We start from the raw sequence: 16,720 nt of genomic DNA on the forward strand, positions 1-16,720 counted from the left end.
GGCAGACTGCTTTTCTTTCAGGGGAAGTTCTTTGCCTGAAGTGTTTTTAATTCAGTAGCAATAAAATAATTTCATTCCGTGCCTCGTGTAGTAACTGGATAATTCTGAGAATGAGCCACACCAGATTCCGCATTCTTGTAATTAGTTAGGAAACAATCAGTGAAAGTTAGTGTTTCCAGTTACTACCTCTTCCAATTCAGAGCTGCACTTGAAATATTTGACCAAAAAGCCCTCCATTCATTTAGACAATTTAGCAGGGTAATATGTATAGTGGTTAAACCAGGGCCTGGTATAAGGTTACATAGATTCTATTCCTGAGTCTCCCTCTGTACCCTTGCGCCTCAATTTACTCATCTGTAAAATAGGACGAATCCTAAATCATTGCTTCATGTATCAATCTATGATCAGATTATGGATTTCCTCAGATTTATTCCTTATTGTGGGAAAGGTTTCTCGAGTGTTTTACGCTCTGGTTTGACCGCAGGTGTGCAGAATTAAAAATGTGTTGTGACACATTAGCTAAATCAGGGGCCGGTGTTTCCGTTCCCTGATAGGGTGAGTGTTCACGAACACCCTGCACACAGTTTTGAACACACCCAGAGCAAAATCCTGCCTGTTTTGGTTTATGTTGTTATGTAAATATAAACATACTCTTTCAGCAGTTTTCAAAGTTCACTGTAGCCGCCTTTATGGTTCCCCTCCAAATTACAGCTAACAATTAGTACACGGTATAACCCTCTCACTTGCTAAGATGTGAACAATCATGTAATTCATGCTAGTCAGAACAGCGAAATTCTTTGAGGGGTGGGGAGTTTCACTGAGACATTGACTTTGACAATAAAAGGGTGAGACTCAAATTCTGGAAAAATTCAGCCAGCTCCACCTGTGAGCTATAGGAGCTGAACCAAACATCTCACCCAGCCCCATTCCCCTCCATGCCAGGTCTGTGTGGTTTTCATAGGGTCACATGTTTTCTTTGGGAGGGAAAAGAGAAGTCATTTCTTCTCCCACAGGAAGTTCGGCATACAGGTGAACAACGCTGCGAGCAGGGGATGGCACCTATCTATTCCAGCAATGAATTTGGAAGCTGCATCCCAGAGTGTATTTTTGTGTCCATGTGAAGTTTGCCTGAGCCCCTCCAATGTGTTAACAGTTTTGGAGAACATAGAGAAGCTGAGAGGTTGATACAAGAAGTGAGACTCGAATGGCAGCCAGCTGGGTTGCTGAGGCAGCGCCCTGCAAATATTGGCTTCACCTCAACAAGAATCTGCTGAATAAGTCCAGCAGGTGCCTCCTGAAGCCGTGTGCCCTGGATTCCTGGGGGGAATGGATAAGAGTGGAACAGAGAATGCGTTCAGAGCGAGTATCTGCATGAATAAGGGGGTTTAGCATGGCACCCATCATTTCTTGTAAGAACATACACACACTTTTCTGAAGAAAAGTCTCCGGGTTCTGTTGGAAACGGATAAGAGAGACTAAGAGGCAGGACTGAAGAGGAAGGTTGTTTTTAGAAAAAAGGGATATAAATGGGGACCCTCAATACTTAAGTACAGGGCTGTTCAAGACAGCCCTGCTTCCAAAACTTGTATTGACGCATAGTAGTTCCTATTTAAAACAAACCACGTTTGCTTTTGGTGTACCTTTGCATGGGGGTCACCGTGGCATCATGAAAAATGGATTTTTACAGCACTCTTTAGTAAGGGTCTCCACCAACTAAGGCATGTAAGATCAACTTGGATAAAACACTACAGAACATAGGCCACTGCATTGGTGGGGGAAAGGGGAACAGACTTGATGACATAAAAGGTTCTTAGGTTCTGCTTTCACAGTCTTTACACACTTGCAATTTTATAAAAAAGTTTCAGATAGTAGCATGAATGAGACTGTGTATTTGGAAGAAACAAGAGGGCATGCTCTGACTACTGCAGTATCCATTATTAATAAAAAAAAACCTACACTGTTGTAGCATAGCAAATAACTACACAGATGCCTTTTAAACAAACAGATATCAACCACCAATTCTATCCCTTATAGAGGATCACCATCCTAGTTACTTCAGCTAATAGGCCTGCTGTACACTTCTGCTCCCTGCCTTAAGAGGTATCTCTTCACTTAAAAATAGCCAGGTATTTAGCAGGGTAATAAACACATATGGACATTTAGCTGGGTGGGTTTTATACTAAGCTATTTATTCCCTCTTTCTCCCACCCCCACCCTGCAATCGCTTTCTCACCTGCCTGTGTGGTTTACACCTGTGGCAGAGTGCTAGGGGCAAACACAATGGTCTATACTGCCATTTCATTTGTGGGTTTTCTCCTAATCTTTGCATCGCTCCTACAACAGATGCTCTTGCAGCACCATCACCTTTAAACTAAACACAAATTCCGAAGACCAAAATGGTTATTAATCCTCTTAGTCGTGACTATTGTTACTGTGCCAGCATATAAAGACCACCAGCCAGGATCAGGCCTCTTTGTGCTGAACTCCGAACAAACACACTGATAGAGCTAGTCCCTGAATTTTAAGCAAGGAACTGTGAAGTGGCATAACAAGGGAGCGGAGGCTTGCTCACGCCTAGTGGAACGGATCAGCGCTGGAGGAGGCATCTAAACAGATGGGAGGGCTTTTAAAAGAGAAACAAGCTGCTCTTTCCTTTGATGACTCACATTTGGTTTGGATACCAGGCAAATGTTCCCATTTAGCTGAGGGAGGTCAGATGTTCAAACCCTGGCCCCAACTCTTTCTCTCGCTTTGTCACGTTCTCAGTCTGCTGAAGCCTTCTGCTTTGCTGCAATGGTTGTCTTAAACAGCTCTAAGTACATGCAGGAGACTTACTCATCAGATGAAGTGACTTTTCTTATTGATGGAACCCTCCATTCTTTTCTCCTTCTCTATACCAACTGCTCATTGTACTGGGCTGTAAAGGGTGTGTGTGTGGACCCCTTTACTAACTTTTTTGGGAGGAAAAAGCAGTGGTATCACTTCCCCGTGGTGCCTAACAATCCCAGCAGCTCCCCACAGCAAATGGGTGAGCTGGGTACTTCTGAAAATCAGACCATGCAGTCCTACTTCCAATGGACTTGTGTAGATGCACGTACTTTGCAGAAGTCATCCAGGTACTTGCCCTTTGCCCCTTGGGGCTTATGGATTCTAATTTGAGAGTCTCTTCTGTATTCCACAAGAGCATTCTGGTCATGGAAATCTTCCCAATTCTGGCACAAAGGCCCAGCTCAATGGGAGGTAGGCACCTAAATTCCTTTGTGGATCTAGACCAAAATCTACGTAACCATCCTTTCTGGTGACTGTATGAGAACAAAACGTAATGATCTGTAGCATGACTATCCAAAACTATTTTGCAGACTCTTGACATGCTGCACATGAGGTGTCTGGCTCTTTGTATGATGTTTATAAACAAGCATTTTTGTTGTCTGAGTGACTGTTGCTCTGAACCGTAACACTCCCTCTTATTGATCACTATAAGCTTTACATAAATCACAAGTCACCAGTTAAGGTGGCTGTGTGGGAATTGACTGTCATAGTTAATGATGTCTGGTCACAGACATTGGTTATTGTTTTCATCTATTTGTGTTCTGAATCAAATCTAAGTAGCAAAAAAAAAAAAAAAAAAAAAAAAAAAGCCTAAAAGGTAGGCTTGGCAGAATTCAGGGTTTTTTAATGAGATAATTTTGAGGGGTGACATACATTTTTAAGCACTTTTAAATTTTTGATTTAAATGTTCAGAGTTGTGGGAAGTTCCAGGGCAGTCAGACAATAATTACTTAAATGACAGTCAATTGAGATTCAAAAAGTTAAAGGTTTATAACTGCCAAAACATAAATTGTCAACCTCACATATCAAAACATGCCAAGTAAATATCTTCAAACCAAACTCTAAGTTCTCAAACAGCATTTTTCTTACTTTGCCTCGCTGTAACTTTTGATTATTAATGGATGGAAATATTCTTTAGCTGCTTTGCATGGGTATGGGGTGAAGTCGAGATTTACCCATTAAAAATGAATCCTTCCAAGCCTGCTAAGAGGCCATAACAATACAATCCTCACATTTAATCTGTTGCATTAATAATTAAATGGTGACATGACTTTCTTTGAGTCAGTTTAGTGGCTGCGGCATGTGCTGGACTTATCCTTCCATGCATCTGTTCATAAGGGGCCCATTGTCCTAGTCTCTTAGAGACCCAGTGGTGGGAATGACACGCCCGCCGCAAACCGTCTTTAAGAAGTTCAGCAGGTGTCTCCCCATGTCCTGTCCCCTGGCACTGGGAAGTTCTGTGCTCTTCACAGAGTCAAAGAAAAGGGCCTTTCCCCCTTGACGCTGAATGGCAGCGAGTTCCCTTCTGGACTGTGCACCACCACCGTCAATCGCTGCTTCTTTCCCCCATTCCCTTCAGTTTCCTTGGCTGTTCCCCCCACTTTTCCCCTCCCTTCCTGTCTGCAGAGAAGGAGGCTCATCCATTATAAATGCACACGCTGACATCACTGCAGCCATCAGTGCAAGGACAGCTTCATCAGCCTGCCTGGGAGGGAGGGCGCGAGGGAGGAGGCGAAGGAGGAGGAGGGCTGGTCCCTAGCTCTTCCTGTAACCACTGACGCCGATTCCTCTGCAGGGGGAGGAAAAAAAGGAGAGAAAAAAAAACCCAACCCAAAAAAAACCCCCCCAAACCCCAACAGCCCCAGCAGCAGCGTCACTCAGGCAAAGCGTCCCCTGCCTGGTCTGCTTTGCCCGCTTCCACCGCGGAGCCCGCTCACTCGGCCCCACCGCTCCTGCATGACGGTCACCAAGGTAAGGAGCTGCCCGGGCCAGCTGGGGCGTCTCTCGCGCGGCTCTGCCCGGGGCCAGGGCAGGCTCCGGGCGCTGCCGCGGGGACGCGGCTGGCTCCCGGCCCTGGCCCCTTCGCGCCGCCAAGCCGGGCCGGGGGTGGGGGGGGGGCGGTCGTTATTCCAGCCCCCGGGGGAAGGGGGAAGCCGCTTTGCACCCGCACCCCGCGGTTGCTTCCTCGCCTAATGAGCTTCAACGCGTGCTGCATTTTTAACCCGTGGAGAGCTGGCCCTGCGGTGGCTCGCTGGCTTTCCAGCGGGGAGGACCCTGCTTGGCTCCTGCTTCCCTTCCTGGCTTAGGAACAGGGGTGAGGGATCACTTGAGAGCCTTCGGCCTTGGGCTAGTAGGGAGAGCTACAAAAAACCCTTTGGGGGGTGGGGGGAAAGCAACGCTGTCTGCCCCCTCCAGAGCTCACCCCCCGGGCCGGCGCCGGCGAAGCGGATTTCCTTGGCCGGCGCGTCCCAGGCATCTACAGGTGGCCACCCGGCTGTTTGCAGGGACGCAAGCCTCGGTCGTGGGGCCGCTGAAATGGGACATTGGCAATAAGTGGTTAATCAAGAAACCCTGTGCGATGTCATGGGCTCGCCCTCTGCGCCCATCTCTGCAGGAAAAAGCAAACCTGCTCTAAGGGAAAAGAGCAGGGAAGTGCCCTGTGCTGGAAGTTAATTTTCTTTCATGTAAAGCTGGCTCAGCTTTACAATCTTTTATTTATCTGTGATCCTTTCGGATCTCTCTTTGGCCATAAAGTGGGGTCTCTGGTTTCCCACATTACTGTTCTAACAGGGACCAGCGTGGCTTTCTTGGCATTTTTAGTTTCATATCTACAGTGACAGTACCTGCAGTGTCTTATACCAAGGACCCAAGTACTTTTCTTTCCCCTTCACCTTGGTCCTTGGGTCTGGGCTTGAGGAAATAAATATAGAAATATAATTTAGTGTTTGTAGGGAGGAGTCAAGTGAAAAGATCTAGTTGGTGCGCTTGCTTTGCGTCAAATCAGCTTTTGTGTCTAGCGTTGTCAGCACAGGTGGCCTAGTCCTCTAGGGCCATGACTCGGCAAGTGAGCAGCCATGCATTGCGCACCTCAGCGGACCAAAGACCTACTTGGCCCAGCTGCACCAGGTCACTCCTTGTCTTTGATCTGTAGAATTAGCTGAGCAGATGCACGAATGTGTAAAGAAACAGAAATCCTGTGTGGTGAAAAGTCTTAGCAGCTACCCAAAAGCCAGAATGATCAGTTGTAGAAGGGAGATGGCCTTTAATAGTCGGGGAGGAAGGAAGTATACTGGAAAGTGTAGAGGCACATTAAAGTGGTTGTCTCTCCAGAGGGCTGCCAGCTGGAATCGTACTACAGGGCTTTGCACCATGTTTTGTTCCATGGTATTGGTTTGTGCTCCATTAATCAAAAAGCTGTAATATAGCGGAATTGTTCAGGGCGATCCCGTGACTGGAAAATCAGGATACAGTTAATGCAAAGACTTACACTCCGGAGGTACAAATGCACAACTGGGCTTCTGGTAAGGGGGTGGGGAATAACTGCTACTTCAGGCTGTGTTAACTTGAGCTTTGAGCTGCCGAACTACGTTTGACAAGCCAAAGACTTTAGAGAGTAAGGAGGCAACAGGCACACAGTTCAGATCAACATTTGTTTAACAGCTGAGGAATGAACTGACTTCTTTATGGTGTGTGGGCAGGTGTCAGAGGCCAAGCGAAGCTGTTGCCCTTTGTTCCGTTTGTGCGATGCAGGTTAGTGGAGCGTGGCTTTGAATTAATGAAAGGCAGGCGTAGTGAGCAAGCTTCCTGAAGGCTGCCGTTTTGCTGCATACGGAGCAGAAGCAAAGGGGAATGAAAGATGGGGTGGCTCCTAGGTGGGTGACAGCCGTGCCTGGGGTTCAGTGAGGTCTTATTGTTATACTGCCAGAACGCTGCTTGCTGCTTTTCATGCACAATGTCCGTGGCCTTTCTGTTCAGAGAGATGGCATTGCTCATGGATTTTATTTCTACAGCATAAAGGTATTTGGAGACAGACAGAGCTCCCGCCCCAAAAGCTTACACTCCAAATCAGAGACTAAACACAACTCCCAGTACTGACATGGGCCTAGATCAGGGGTGGGCAAACTTTTTGGCCCGAGGGCCACATTGGAGTGTGAAACTGTACGGAGGGCCAGGTAGGGAAGGCTGTGCCCCCCCAAACAGCCTGGCCCCTGCCCCTATTCACCCCTCCCACTTCCCATGCCCTGACTGCCCCCCTCAGAACTCCCTCCATCCAACCCCCACCCCCCCGCTCCTTGTCCCCTGACTGCCCCTCCTGGGACCCCCCACCCCAAACTGCCCCCTCCAGGATCCCACGCCCTATTCAACCCCCCCTGTCCCCTGACTACCCTGACCTATCCACACCCCCGCCCCCTGATAGGCCACCCGGGACTCCCACGCCCTATCCCACCCCCCCTGTTCCCCGACCCCCCACCCCAGAACCTCCGCCCCATCCAACCGCCCCCTGCTCCCTCTCCCCTGACTGCCCCCCGGGACTGCCTACCCAACCCCTTCACCGCCGCACACATGCCGCCTCCTTACCATGCTGCTCAGAGTGGCAGGAGCTCGCAGCCCCACTGCCCATGTGGCAGCGTGACTGCGGGGGAGGGGAAACAGCGGGGGAGGGGCCGGAGGCAAGCCTCCCCGGCCAGGAGCTCAGGGGCCGGATGTGGCCCACAGGCCGTAGTTTGCCCACCTCTTGCCTAGATGCACTACATTGGACAAGCCACATCACTTTCTCCTCACCTAACAAGAGAGTGATCTACTGAGAACCAACTATTCTTCCAAACTCTGAACCATGTTGCCAACTCTTGCATGGGTTTCTTGTGAGTCTCGCAATATATAGTGTGATTCTTAAATTCTCTGCTCCTGGAGTCAGATGAATGTGTCAGCATCTTCAGACTTGGCACTTAGCCTGCTCTATATTTTTCCAAAATCCGTTATAAATATTAACTTATCAACTTTCTCAGAATGATGCTTCACTAGGTTCTAAAGAAGACTAAACCAACTGCTGTGTAATGGATTCCTCCCTGAATTTTTAACCTGGAGGGTCCCATCAGCTGTATTTCTAGTGGGAGGAGCTTTCTTCACTTCACACAACTTGACAGTTGCACCTTGTAAAAGAACTTAAAATAAGAACTTTAATCCGGCCTGGTCTATTACCATTGCTTTGAAGTTTAAGGTCTGAATAATAGACATTAAAACAAGTCATTAACATAAATGTCCATATCTTCATTTTAACAGTAAAAACTGTCTTCCCCACCTCCCTAATACGTTTATCCATTTTACAACACACGGGTCTGTGACAGCAGAATTATATACTGACAAAACGAATGGGGTCATCTGCTCACTCTGTACAGGTTTCAGAGTAGCAGCCGTGTTAGTCTGTATCCGCAAAAAGAACAGGAGTACTTGTGGCACGTTAGAGACTAACAAATTTATTAGAGCATAAGCTTTTGTGAGCTACAGCTCACTTCAAAGCTTATGCTCTAATAAATTTGTTAGTCTCTAAGGTGCCACAAGTACTCCTGTTCTTTTTTCAGTCCATACAGTTACTCTTTGCACACAGGCCAAGCCTACTCGGATTCAGCAGTGCAGACAAGCATGCAGGTCACTAATCCCAGGAAGGAGGTTATGTCCAGGGTGGAGGTTAGATTCAGCTTGGTGAGGGAGAGTTATGGTGAATCCTCCACAGCCAAACCACCGTGCACCAAGGAACAGGCAGAAAAATTATTCCTCTTGCACTGGTTCAAGACTAAGAGGTATATGCACCAAGCCATGTTGTCCAGTTATACATGCATGTATCACAAGTGCCACCTGTCTGGTCTCCTAACCATTATTCTGGCCAAATCTTCCCTTGTGTGGAGTTGGCCAGTTCTCCAAGATAATGCATTGGAAGAGTGAATGTGTGGCTGACTGCTGGTCTGTCTGTGTTAATTTGGCAAGAACCTTTCAAATATATGGGGTCGGTCGAGCCATCCTTAATCCTCAGTCTTCAGCTGCTTACCTAGGAACAAAATAGTAGCTTTGCATCAAAAATGGAACTGCCTCTTGCAATCTTTCCCTTGTGAACTTATGTGCATCCGGAAGATCTCATTGATACGGGACCTCATCTTGACAGATAAAGAGAAATTGAACACAGAACTAAAAATTAGTGATTGCTGAGGTGCAGGTGATCAGGGCTTTATTCTGTTTGCACACAACCAATACAATCAAGTCCAAACCACTAATAAAATAGTTGGTGCTTTAAAAGGGCTAATTTCACAAAGCTGAAAACAATTGAGTCAAATGAGGTGGGAGAAAGAACATGAATACGCGAATTGAACAACTGGGAACTGTTTAAGAACATTTTTAAAATGCTCCAAAATTCACAAAAATCTTCTAGAAGGAAGACTACAGCAGTTAAAAATGAACCAGATTGGGGGGGGGGGGAGTGAAAGCAGATTTATATATATATATATATATATATATATATATATATATATATATATATATACATATATAAAACACAAATGGAAAAAAGGAGAAATTAATAGCAAGGAATATATATTAGAAGCTAGGAATTGTAGAAAACTGATAAGGGAAGCAAAAAGACACAAGGAGCGATCACTGGCCAGAAGAGTTAAGTACAGTTAGAAGGAGTTTAAGTACATGGAGAACAATAGGAATCCTAACAATAGTATTGATCCATTACTAGATGGAAATTGTAGAACTGTCAGTAATGCAGAAAAAGCAGAAGAATTCAGTGAATCGCTTCTGAATTTGGGGAGAAAGGCTGATAATGTATTCGTAGAAGATGACAGTAATGAAATACTGTCAGAATGGAAAGTAACTCAGGCGGATGTTTAGTAGCTGCTAAGTTAGACATTTTTTAAATCAGCAGGCCTATTTAATCTGTATCCAAGGATCCTACAAGAGCTGGCTGAGGTGCTCTCTGGACAATTAATATTGATTTTTCAATAAGTCTTGGAACACTGGGTAAGTTCCAGACGATTGGAAGAAAGGTAGTATACTACTATTTTAAAAGGATAAACAGGATGGCCCCTGTCACTAGAGGTCTGTCAGCCTGACATTGAACCCCAGACAAAATAATGGAATAATTGATATGGGATTTGATTAATAAAGAATTGAAGAAGGGTAATATAATTAATGCAAAAAATCCCATGGATTTATGGAAAATAGACTCTGTCAAACTAACTTGATATTTCTTATGAGATTACACATTTGATTGATTATGGTAATAGTGTTGACGTAATATATTTAGACTTCTGTAAGGCTTTTGACTTGGTACCATCGAACATTTGTATTTAAGAAAATAGAACATTACAAATTTAACATGGCACATATTAAATACATTAAACACTGGCCAGCTGATAGGTCTCAAAATGAATTGTAAATAAGAATCATCGTTGAACAGATATGTTTCTAGTCGTGTCTCTTGGGGATCAGTTCTAGGCCCTATGTTATTTCACATTTTTTATCAATGACCAAGAAAGCATAAAAAAACCACCAATAAAGTTTGCGGATGAGTAAATGTTTGGGGAAGCAGTGACAAGCCTCTGCAGCAGAGTGCTCTGGCTTGCTTGGTAGTTTGGGCACAAGCAAGCAACGTGCATTTTAATATGGCCAAATGTAAAATCCTATATCAAGGAACAAAGAATGTAGGCCATAAGCACATGAGGCAGGGGGGAATCTATCCTGGGAAGCAGTGACTCAGTAAAGACTTAGGGGTCATGTTAGATAATTGGCTGAACAAAAGGGATCATGTGATCCTTTGGTATATAAACAAGGGAATCCTGAAGGAATAGGGAGGTTATATTACCACTGTTTTTGGCACTGGTGTGACTGCTACTGGAATACTGTGTCCAGTTCTGGTGTCAACAATTCAAGAAGGATGGTGAGAGATTGGAGATGATTCAGGGAAGATCTACAAGAATGATTAAAGGATTGGAAAACATGCCTTAAGGGTAAGCCACGGGAACAATTTATCACAGGTTGTAGTGGATTCTCCATCACTGGAGAACTTTAAAGCAAGCTGGATGTCTTTTTTTTCCCCCCTCCCCCTTCTAAAAGATGTGCTCTAGTTCAAACAGGAATTAATTCAGGGAAGTCCCATGTCCTTCAGAAGGTCAAATCACAATGGTCCCTTCTGATATTATAAACTATGAATCAGTATTATTCATATTAAACTATGCCTTGCCTGAACTTTCTTTTTAATCCAGTAACTAAGCTTAAGACGAAAAATATTAAGTCAAGATCTATTTTAGTAACTCTTTATTTCATGTTAACCCAAAGGAGTCAAACATGCCAAGTTAAAGAGATGAGAGAATAACTTGCTGTAGTCTAATATGATCAAATACTAATTATAAAGGAACCCACTTATGAACTGGGATACAATGATGTTATTCTGGTGGTAGGAACAGGACTGTCTCTAAAAGAGAATTATACTGTAGTTTGTAATCTAGTTAAATGCAGTTCTAGAGTGACTGGGGCAAATTATGGTCTTATGGAAAAGGTGATACAGGATTCAATTAGTGATCAGTTAAAGGGTAGGAACATAATTAATGCCAGTCAACCTGGTTTTACAGAAAATAGGTTTTGCCAAACAAATTGATTCCGGTCTTTGTTTGATAAAGGTAACTGTAGACTTTTGTAAGATGTTTTGACTTAGTACTCTGAGACATTCTAATTATTGATAGTGTCTCGTGCTTTTATTTTAAAGCGCACTCTGAATAGGTCACAAATTGGCTAACTGACAGATGTCAGAATAGTTGTCCATGGGTAATCCTCATCAAATGGAGGTGGGTTTGTTGTTGTCTAATTCTTTAGTAAAGCAAAATTACAATAAAACATTAACATACTAAATCAGACATTGCTTGTTCTGGATCAGTTTCTACTCAGAAATCCTGAATAAAGATTCTGACTTGCTGACTGGAGAACCCACCTCCTCTGAGTATGTTATATTTCTAAATACCTGTCCTCTTTTGGGTGCAACGCTTGTGTACACACTTGGTGTGAAAGCGTTTCCATTACAAGAATGGTCCATATTTTACTATACCACAATTCCATAGGAGGCGGGGGTTACATTTTTCCAGTATGTGTAATATAGTCTAAGTGCTAACAATGAAAAATAAACTAAATTGTTTTTCTGTTTAAAATGCCGATCCTTTACTAGAGCATTAATGAGTATTTCAGGGGATTTCTAGGAAGCTGGCATTTTGTCAAAGATGGTTCTCTTTTTAATAATTTCCTCACCATTTTTGCATTTTCCCATGAATCTTAAATCTCATTCCCCTGAAGTATACTATTAACCAATTTAGTTAAAATAGGTACCAAAACTTACTTGAGAATTCTACAATATTCCCCAGGAAACCCCTCAGGAGTTATACTGGATTTTAAATTCTTAAATACCTTTTCAACTTCCTTTACAGCAATTTGCCTGTCAAGAGCTGCCATGGCATCCTCTGAAAGCTGAGGCAGTTTCAAACTTGTCAAATATTTATTTACAAGTTCGGGATTTAGATGTTCTGAGCCTACAAAATGGAAAATGGAAAAAATTAGCAAAGGTTTCAGAGATCTATCTGATGCCAGTTACTAAATCTCACTTTTTATTTCTAATCAGAGTGATGCCTGGTTTATCCTATTTCTTTTTTAACTTTCTGGCTAAAAGCCTATCAGCTCTGTTTCCCTGTCCATAATATTTTTGTTTACTATAGCTAAGTATTTGCTCAGCTTTACCTGTTTGTAACAAGTTAATCTTCCCTTTTATCTCAATTATTTTCTCACACACACTTTTAGATCCCATAGGGTTGTCTACCTTTCAAAGCAGGAAGTTCTTTAACCAAACTGTCTTCTTCAAGGAGTTCTCACTTTTCTGAGATCTGATGCTTTATTTATGAGATTCGCCCGTATTACTGCCTGTCCATAATCCCAGAGAACACTTTTGCTGATCACTTCCTTCTAAACGTTTCTGGAAATATTCTTCCAGCTCTTGAATTCTAAGAGGATCATACAACAAAGCTCTATTCAATGGCGGGCTCTTTGTTTTTCCATTGAGTCCCAATCTTCTGATCCAACATATGCAGGGGCATGGTCAAACCAAGTTATAAACAAGAATAGTTTTTGTTTTTTCCCTTTTTGACCAACCTAGCCAAGGTCCTAGAAACAAAAAATAATATAAATTCTGGATAAGATCCATGAGTAGCAGAATATGTATATCCCCTGACATCTGGATTCATCTCCCGCCAGATGTCCACCAGATCCTCACTTTCTAAGTGATGCGACAAATTTGCCTTTGCTCCTCTGAAATGCCTTCTATGTCCATTCGATCAATCCTAAAAAGGATTAAGCACTTCATTAAATCCCCCTGGAATATCCCCTCCCCTAACATCTCCTAAATCTCTAAAAAAACCTGATTTTAAGAAAAAGCTTGCCCTGGATTGGGAGCATATACATTGGCAAAGGTGAGAAGTTTACCTTTCAAGGACCCCTTAATTAAAATGTATCTGCCCCCTGATCTATGAGTTGTGCTGAAACAATAAAGAGATGTGTTTAGCAAAAAGTAGTGTGAGCCCTCTTCAGTTAGATTGCTCTAGTAAGACACATGGTAGCTGTGTCCAAGAAGTCATCAGGTACTTGTCTGCCTGTTTCCTGTAAATAAATCTTACGAGGAAAATCCTCTGGGAGCTAAATACCCTTTTTCTTTTTGTTGGGTTGCTCATCCGCTTTACGTTAATTGTCATGACATTAACATACTCACCCGTGGTGGGTACCATGTCTACTCTCGTCCAGTACCTCACCCTTTCTTGACAGCAGCAACACCTCCCCAGGCAGATGCCAGGTCTCCATTACATTTGTGCCTCTTCCTTAAATCAGATGTTTGGGACAGAGTTCCCAACACACACACAGTCATTTTAGAACTCCCAAATTTACTGCTTTTCCTCTTTTCACACCTGTATTGTACCTGATACTGAGTCTGATTTACTGTACATTCTTCAATGGAGCCCTAGCACTTAATATAACCCTTTCTATTAAAACATGTAACAATATTTAACATCTGTTTCGTTCTCTTATCCCCATGTCCCTCCCTATGCTTTCCCTCACTGTCCCGTGCTCCCCTTTCACTGTGGGAACTGGGCTTTCCTTACATCCGCCAGGGCATCTTAGTTCCCTGTGGGAGGTGATAGAGATAAACAACCCCTGCTGGGAGTTTTATATATAAACTAGACTTCCACACTTCACAATGCTTGTGATAGTCATTCCAGAAGGGTCATGATGGAAAATTTAAAAAATAAATGAATTCAAAGACTGTATAATAATTTCATAATGTTAGATAGTATAAGATGTTAAGATTTGATAAGGCTTGGTTCTTAAATTTATTATTATTATACAATATATATTGCATTTGTATATAATATAGTTAGATTCTCCTCTATATTGTCTGGATAAGAATCAGTGGTGGTTCAGATCTCTCCCTTGTTGCCCTCAGAGGAGTAGCCATGTTAGTTTGTATCCACAAAAACAACAAGGAGTCCGGTGGCACCTTAAAGACTAACAGATTTATTTGGGCATAAGCTTTCGTGGGTAAAAAACCCACTTCTTCAGATGCATCTGAATAGTAGCATACATAATAGTTAGAAGCAGCAGGGAGGTGACTTTTCCCTGGGTATTTTGCGCTGGTGAGACCGATACTACAATATTGCATCCACTTCTGGTGTCAACATTTTAAAAAGGATGTTGAAAAATCAGAGAAGGTGCAGAAAAGAGCCACAACAGTGATTCAAGGACTAGAGGAAATGCCTGTTTAGCTTATAAAAAATAAAAATAAAAAACCTGAAAGGTGACTTGATTAGTGGGTAAGAAAGTTCATGGGGAGAGAAGATACTGAGATCTAAGGGGAATTTTAATCTAGCAGCAAGAACCAATTGTAACCCACTACACTTGGATTACACAAGTACCCACTATAACTCCATTTTACAGCAGGAATAGTGAGCAGGTTCAGTCTGGTATGACAGCAGACCTCCCACTGTGGATAACACCACAAGATAAATCTGCAAATTTGGACACTTCTGGATGCCCATACCCTGAGTTGCTCCAGTTTGGAATAAAGATACTGCAATGTAGTAAAGCTGGTCAGAATTAAAAAAAAACAAAAAAACTTCATTTACAAGAGGACAATTTGCGGGTTAAGACTCCTCAAATCTAAATGCAATCTTATTATACAAATGCTGTACTGTGGAAGCGGTATCAAATATACAGATTTCTTCAGTACCAAAGTGTATCCAGGCCACAAATCCTACGCATTTAAAACACGCACCACTGCTTTGGCATTTGTCACCACACAGGCCTGAGCTGAACACACAACAAGCACCCAGTTCTTTGAATAGGCTGCTATCCTTCTTCTTGTGGTTATAGTCTTGCGGAAATTAGTAAAAGCAGGCCTGTGAGCATCAGCCCTCAGGGTAGAGATCTTCACTTCCCCTGACAGTCCTATAAAATGTTTACCAATCATTTGGGGGTACACAAGACAAATCAGACTCCCGAAAGGGGTACAGTAGTCAGGAAAGGTTGAGAGCCACTGTACTAACTCACCCTAGAATGATCCTCCTTAGCACAGTTGGAACAGAAGAACCAGGGATTGTTTGCAATAGATTCCTCAGCAGCTGAGGGTGTTTCCTGAAATTTCAAAGAGCTATCCTGTTTTGCTGAATGCTGCCTCTTTGGAATGGCAGGTCCTTCCATTAACTTAACTGTGGCTCCTTCAAGCTGAGTTGAACGGTTTTCCATTTTCTTTGAGTCTCCCGCGGCAGAACTTGAGCTGTGGTTAGCTTCTATGGTATGGCATGAACTGCTAGGCTTAGACTGTTATTTTTCCCCCCAGCTGCATAATCCTTCTTTGCTCTCTCTTCTTCCAAGTGGTGGATTTTGTACAGCGGTTGGAGAGTAAGATATCTTGGAAATAGCAGTAGTATCCAAATGGTCCCTCAGATGGAGCTGTGTAATCAGGGACTCATCCCAACATCTATGAATAAATTGCTTTACTGGCTGTACATTAAGGGTTTCTTGCATGCATGTCTTCTGCTCCATTACCCTTCTCAAATAGCTGTTTAATCTTCCCAAATACTTGGAGAGTATTTCCATGGACTTCTGAAAGGTCTCTAGGAATTGTGCATACACTTCATCACTGCTGGAAACAGGGCCATTCTTCTTTTCCAGCTCTATCAAACAAACATTGTTCTGCAGGGTAGATTTCCCTCAACTGAAAGCTTCATTCACTGGAGATGACAAGCTTTCTATTAACTTCCTGTGCCTTCCCTTGGAAGACAATTCAGGATCATTTAGTAGCTGTTATATTTCTAGCTTCCAAGTATCAAAATCTACCTCACCGTTGGGTTGTGGCAAATGGCCTGAGAAGCACTTCAGTTTGCAGGATATATATGATGGTAGGTGGCAACACCCTCTGTAGATTTTACCACATGTTCTACTAGCACTTTATTTACCCCCTCTGGAATAGAAAATGTGGTAACAGAACTTCTCTCTAGAAGCATACTGGTCTGAAAACTGTGTGCAGCATTACCTGCCTGGTTAGTATTGATTGTACTGTCCTCTGGAATTAGGGTGACCAGATGTCCCGATTTTATAGGGACAGTCCCAATTTTTGGGTCTTCTTCTTATATAGGCTCCTGTTACCCCCCCTACCCCCATCCCGATTTTTCACATTTGCTGTCTGGTCACCCCGTCTGGAATTGCTCCTGCAATTAACGAGTTGTCATCTTTTGGACACCTGTCCTCAGAAGTATTCGGGGAATTTCTCAGTATAATGGGAATCACATTCCATTTACCATTCAGTTTGATC

The 16,720-nt window shown here is 43.3% G+C and overlaps 1 protein-coding gene and 1 long non-coding RNA gene across 3 annotated transcripts in view; one reads left to right on the forward strand and one right to left on the reverse strand.

Moving 5' to 3' along the window:
- Positions 1-4,538: 4,538 nt before the first annotated feature.
- Positions 4,539-16,720, forward strand: part of CORO2B (coronin 2B) — a 139,898-nt gene continuing 127,716 nt past the window's right edge. The window contains exon 1 of one of the 2 annotated variants that reach the window (XM_048865793.2): positions 4,539-4,800. In XM_048865793.2, the coding sequence (XP_048721750.1) occupies positions 4,786-4,800 (15 nt within the window). In that variant the 5' untranslated portion in view covers positions 4,539-4,785. The remainder of the gene's footprint in view (positions 4,801-16,720) is intronic. The other variant, XM_075133255.1, reaches the window with a different exon arrangement.
- Positions 8,377-16,217, reverse strand: LOC125643351 (uncharacterized). Its single transcript, XR_007358688.2, has 3 exons — positions 15,457-16,217; positions 12,277-12,398; positions 8,377-8,872 (listed from the first exon to the last, which is right to left on the reverse strand). It is a non-coding gene; the product is annotated as an uncharacterized LOC125643351 (long non-coding RNA).

Source organism: Caretta caretta, chromosome 10 (genome assembly GCF_965140235.1).
Source record: "Caretta caretta isolate rCarCar2 chromosome 10, rCarCar1.hap1, whole genome shotgun sequence".
Taxonomy (NCBI): Eukaryota; Metazoa; Chordata; order Testudines; family Cheloniidae; genus Caretta; species Caretta caretta.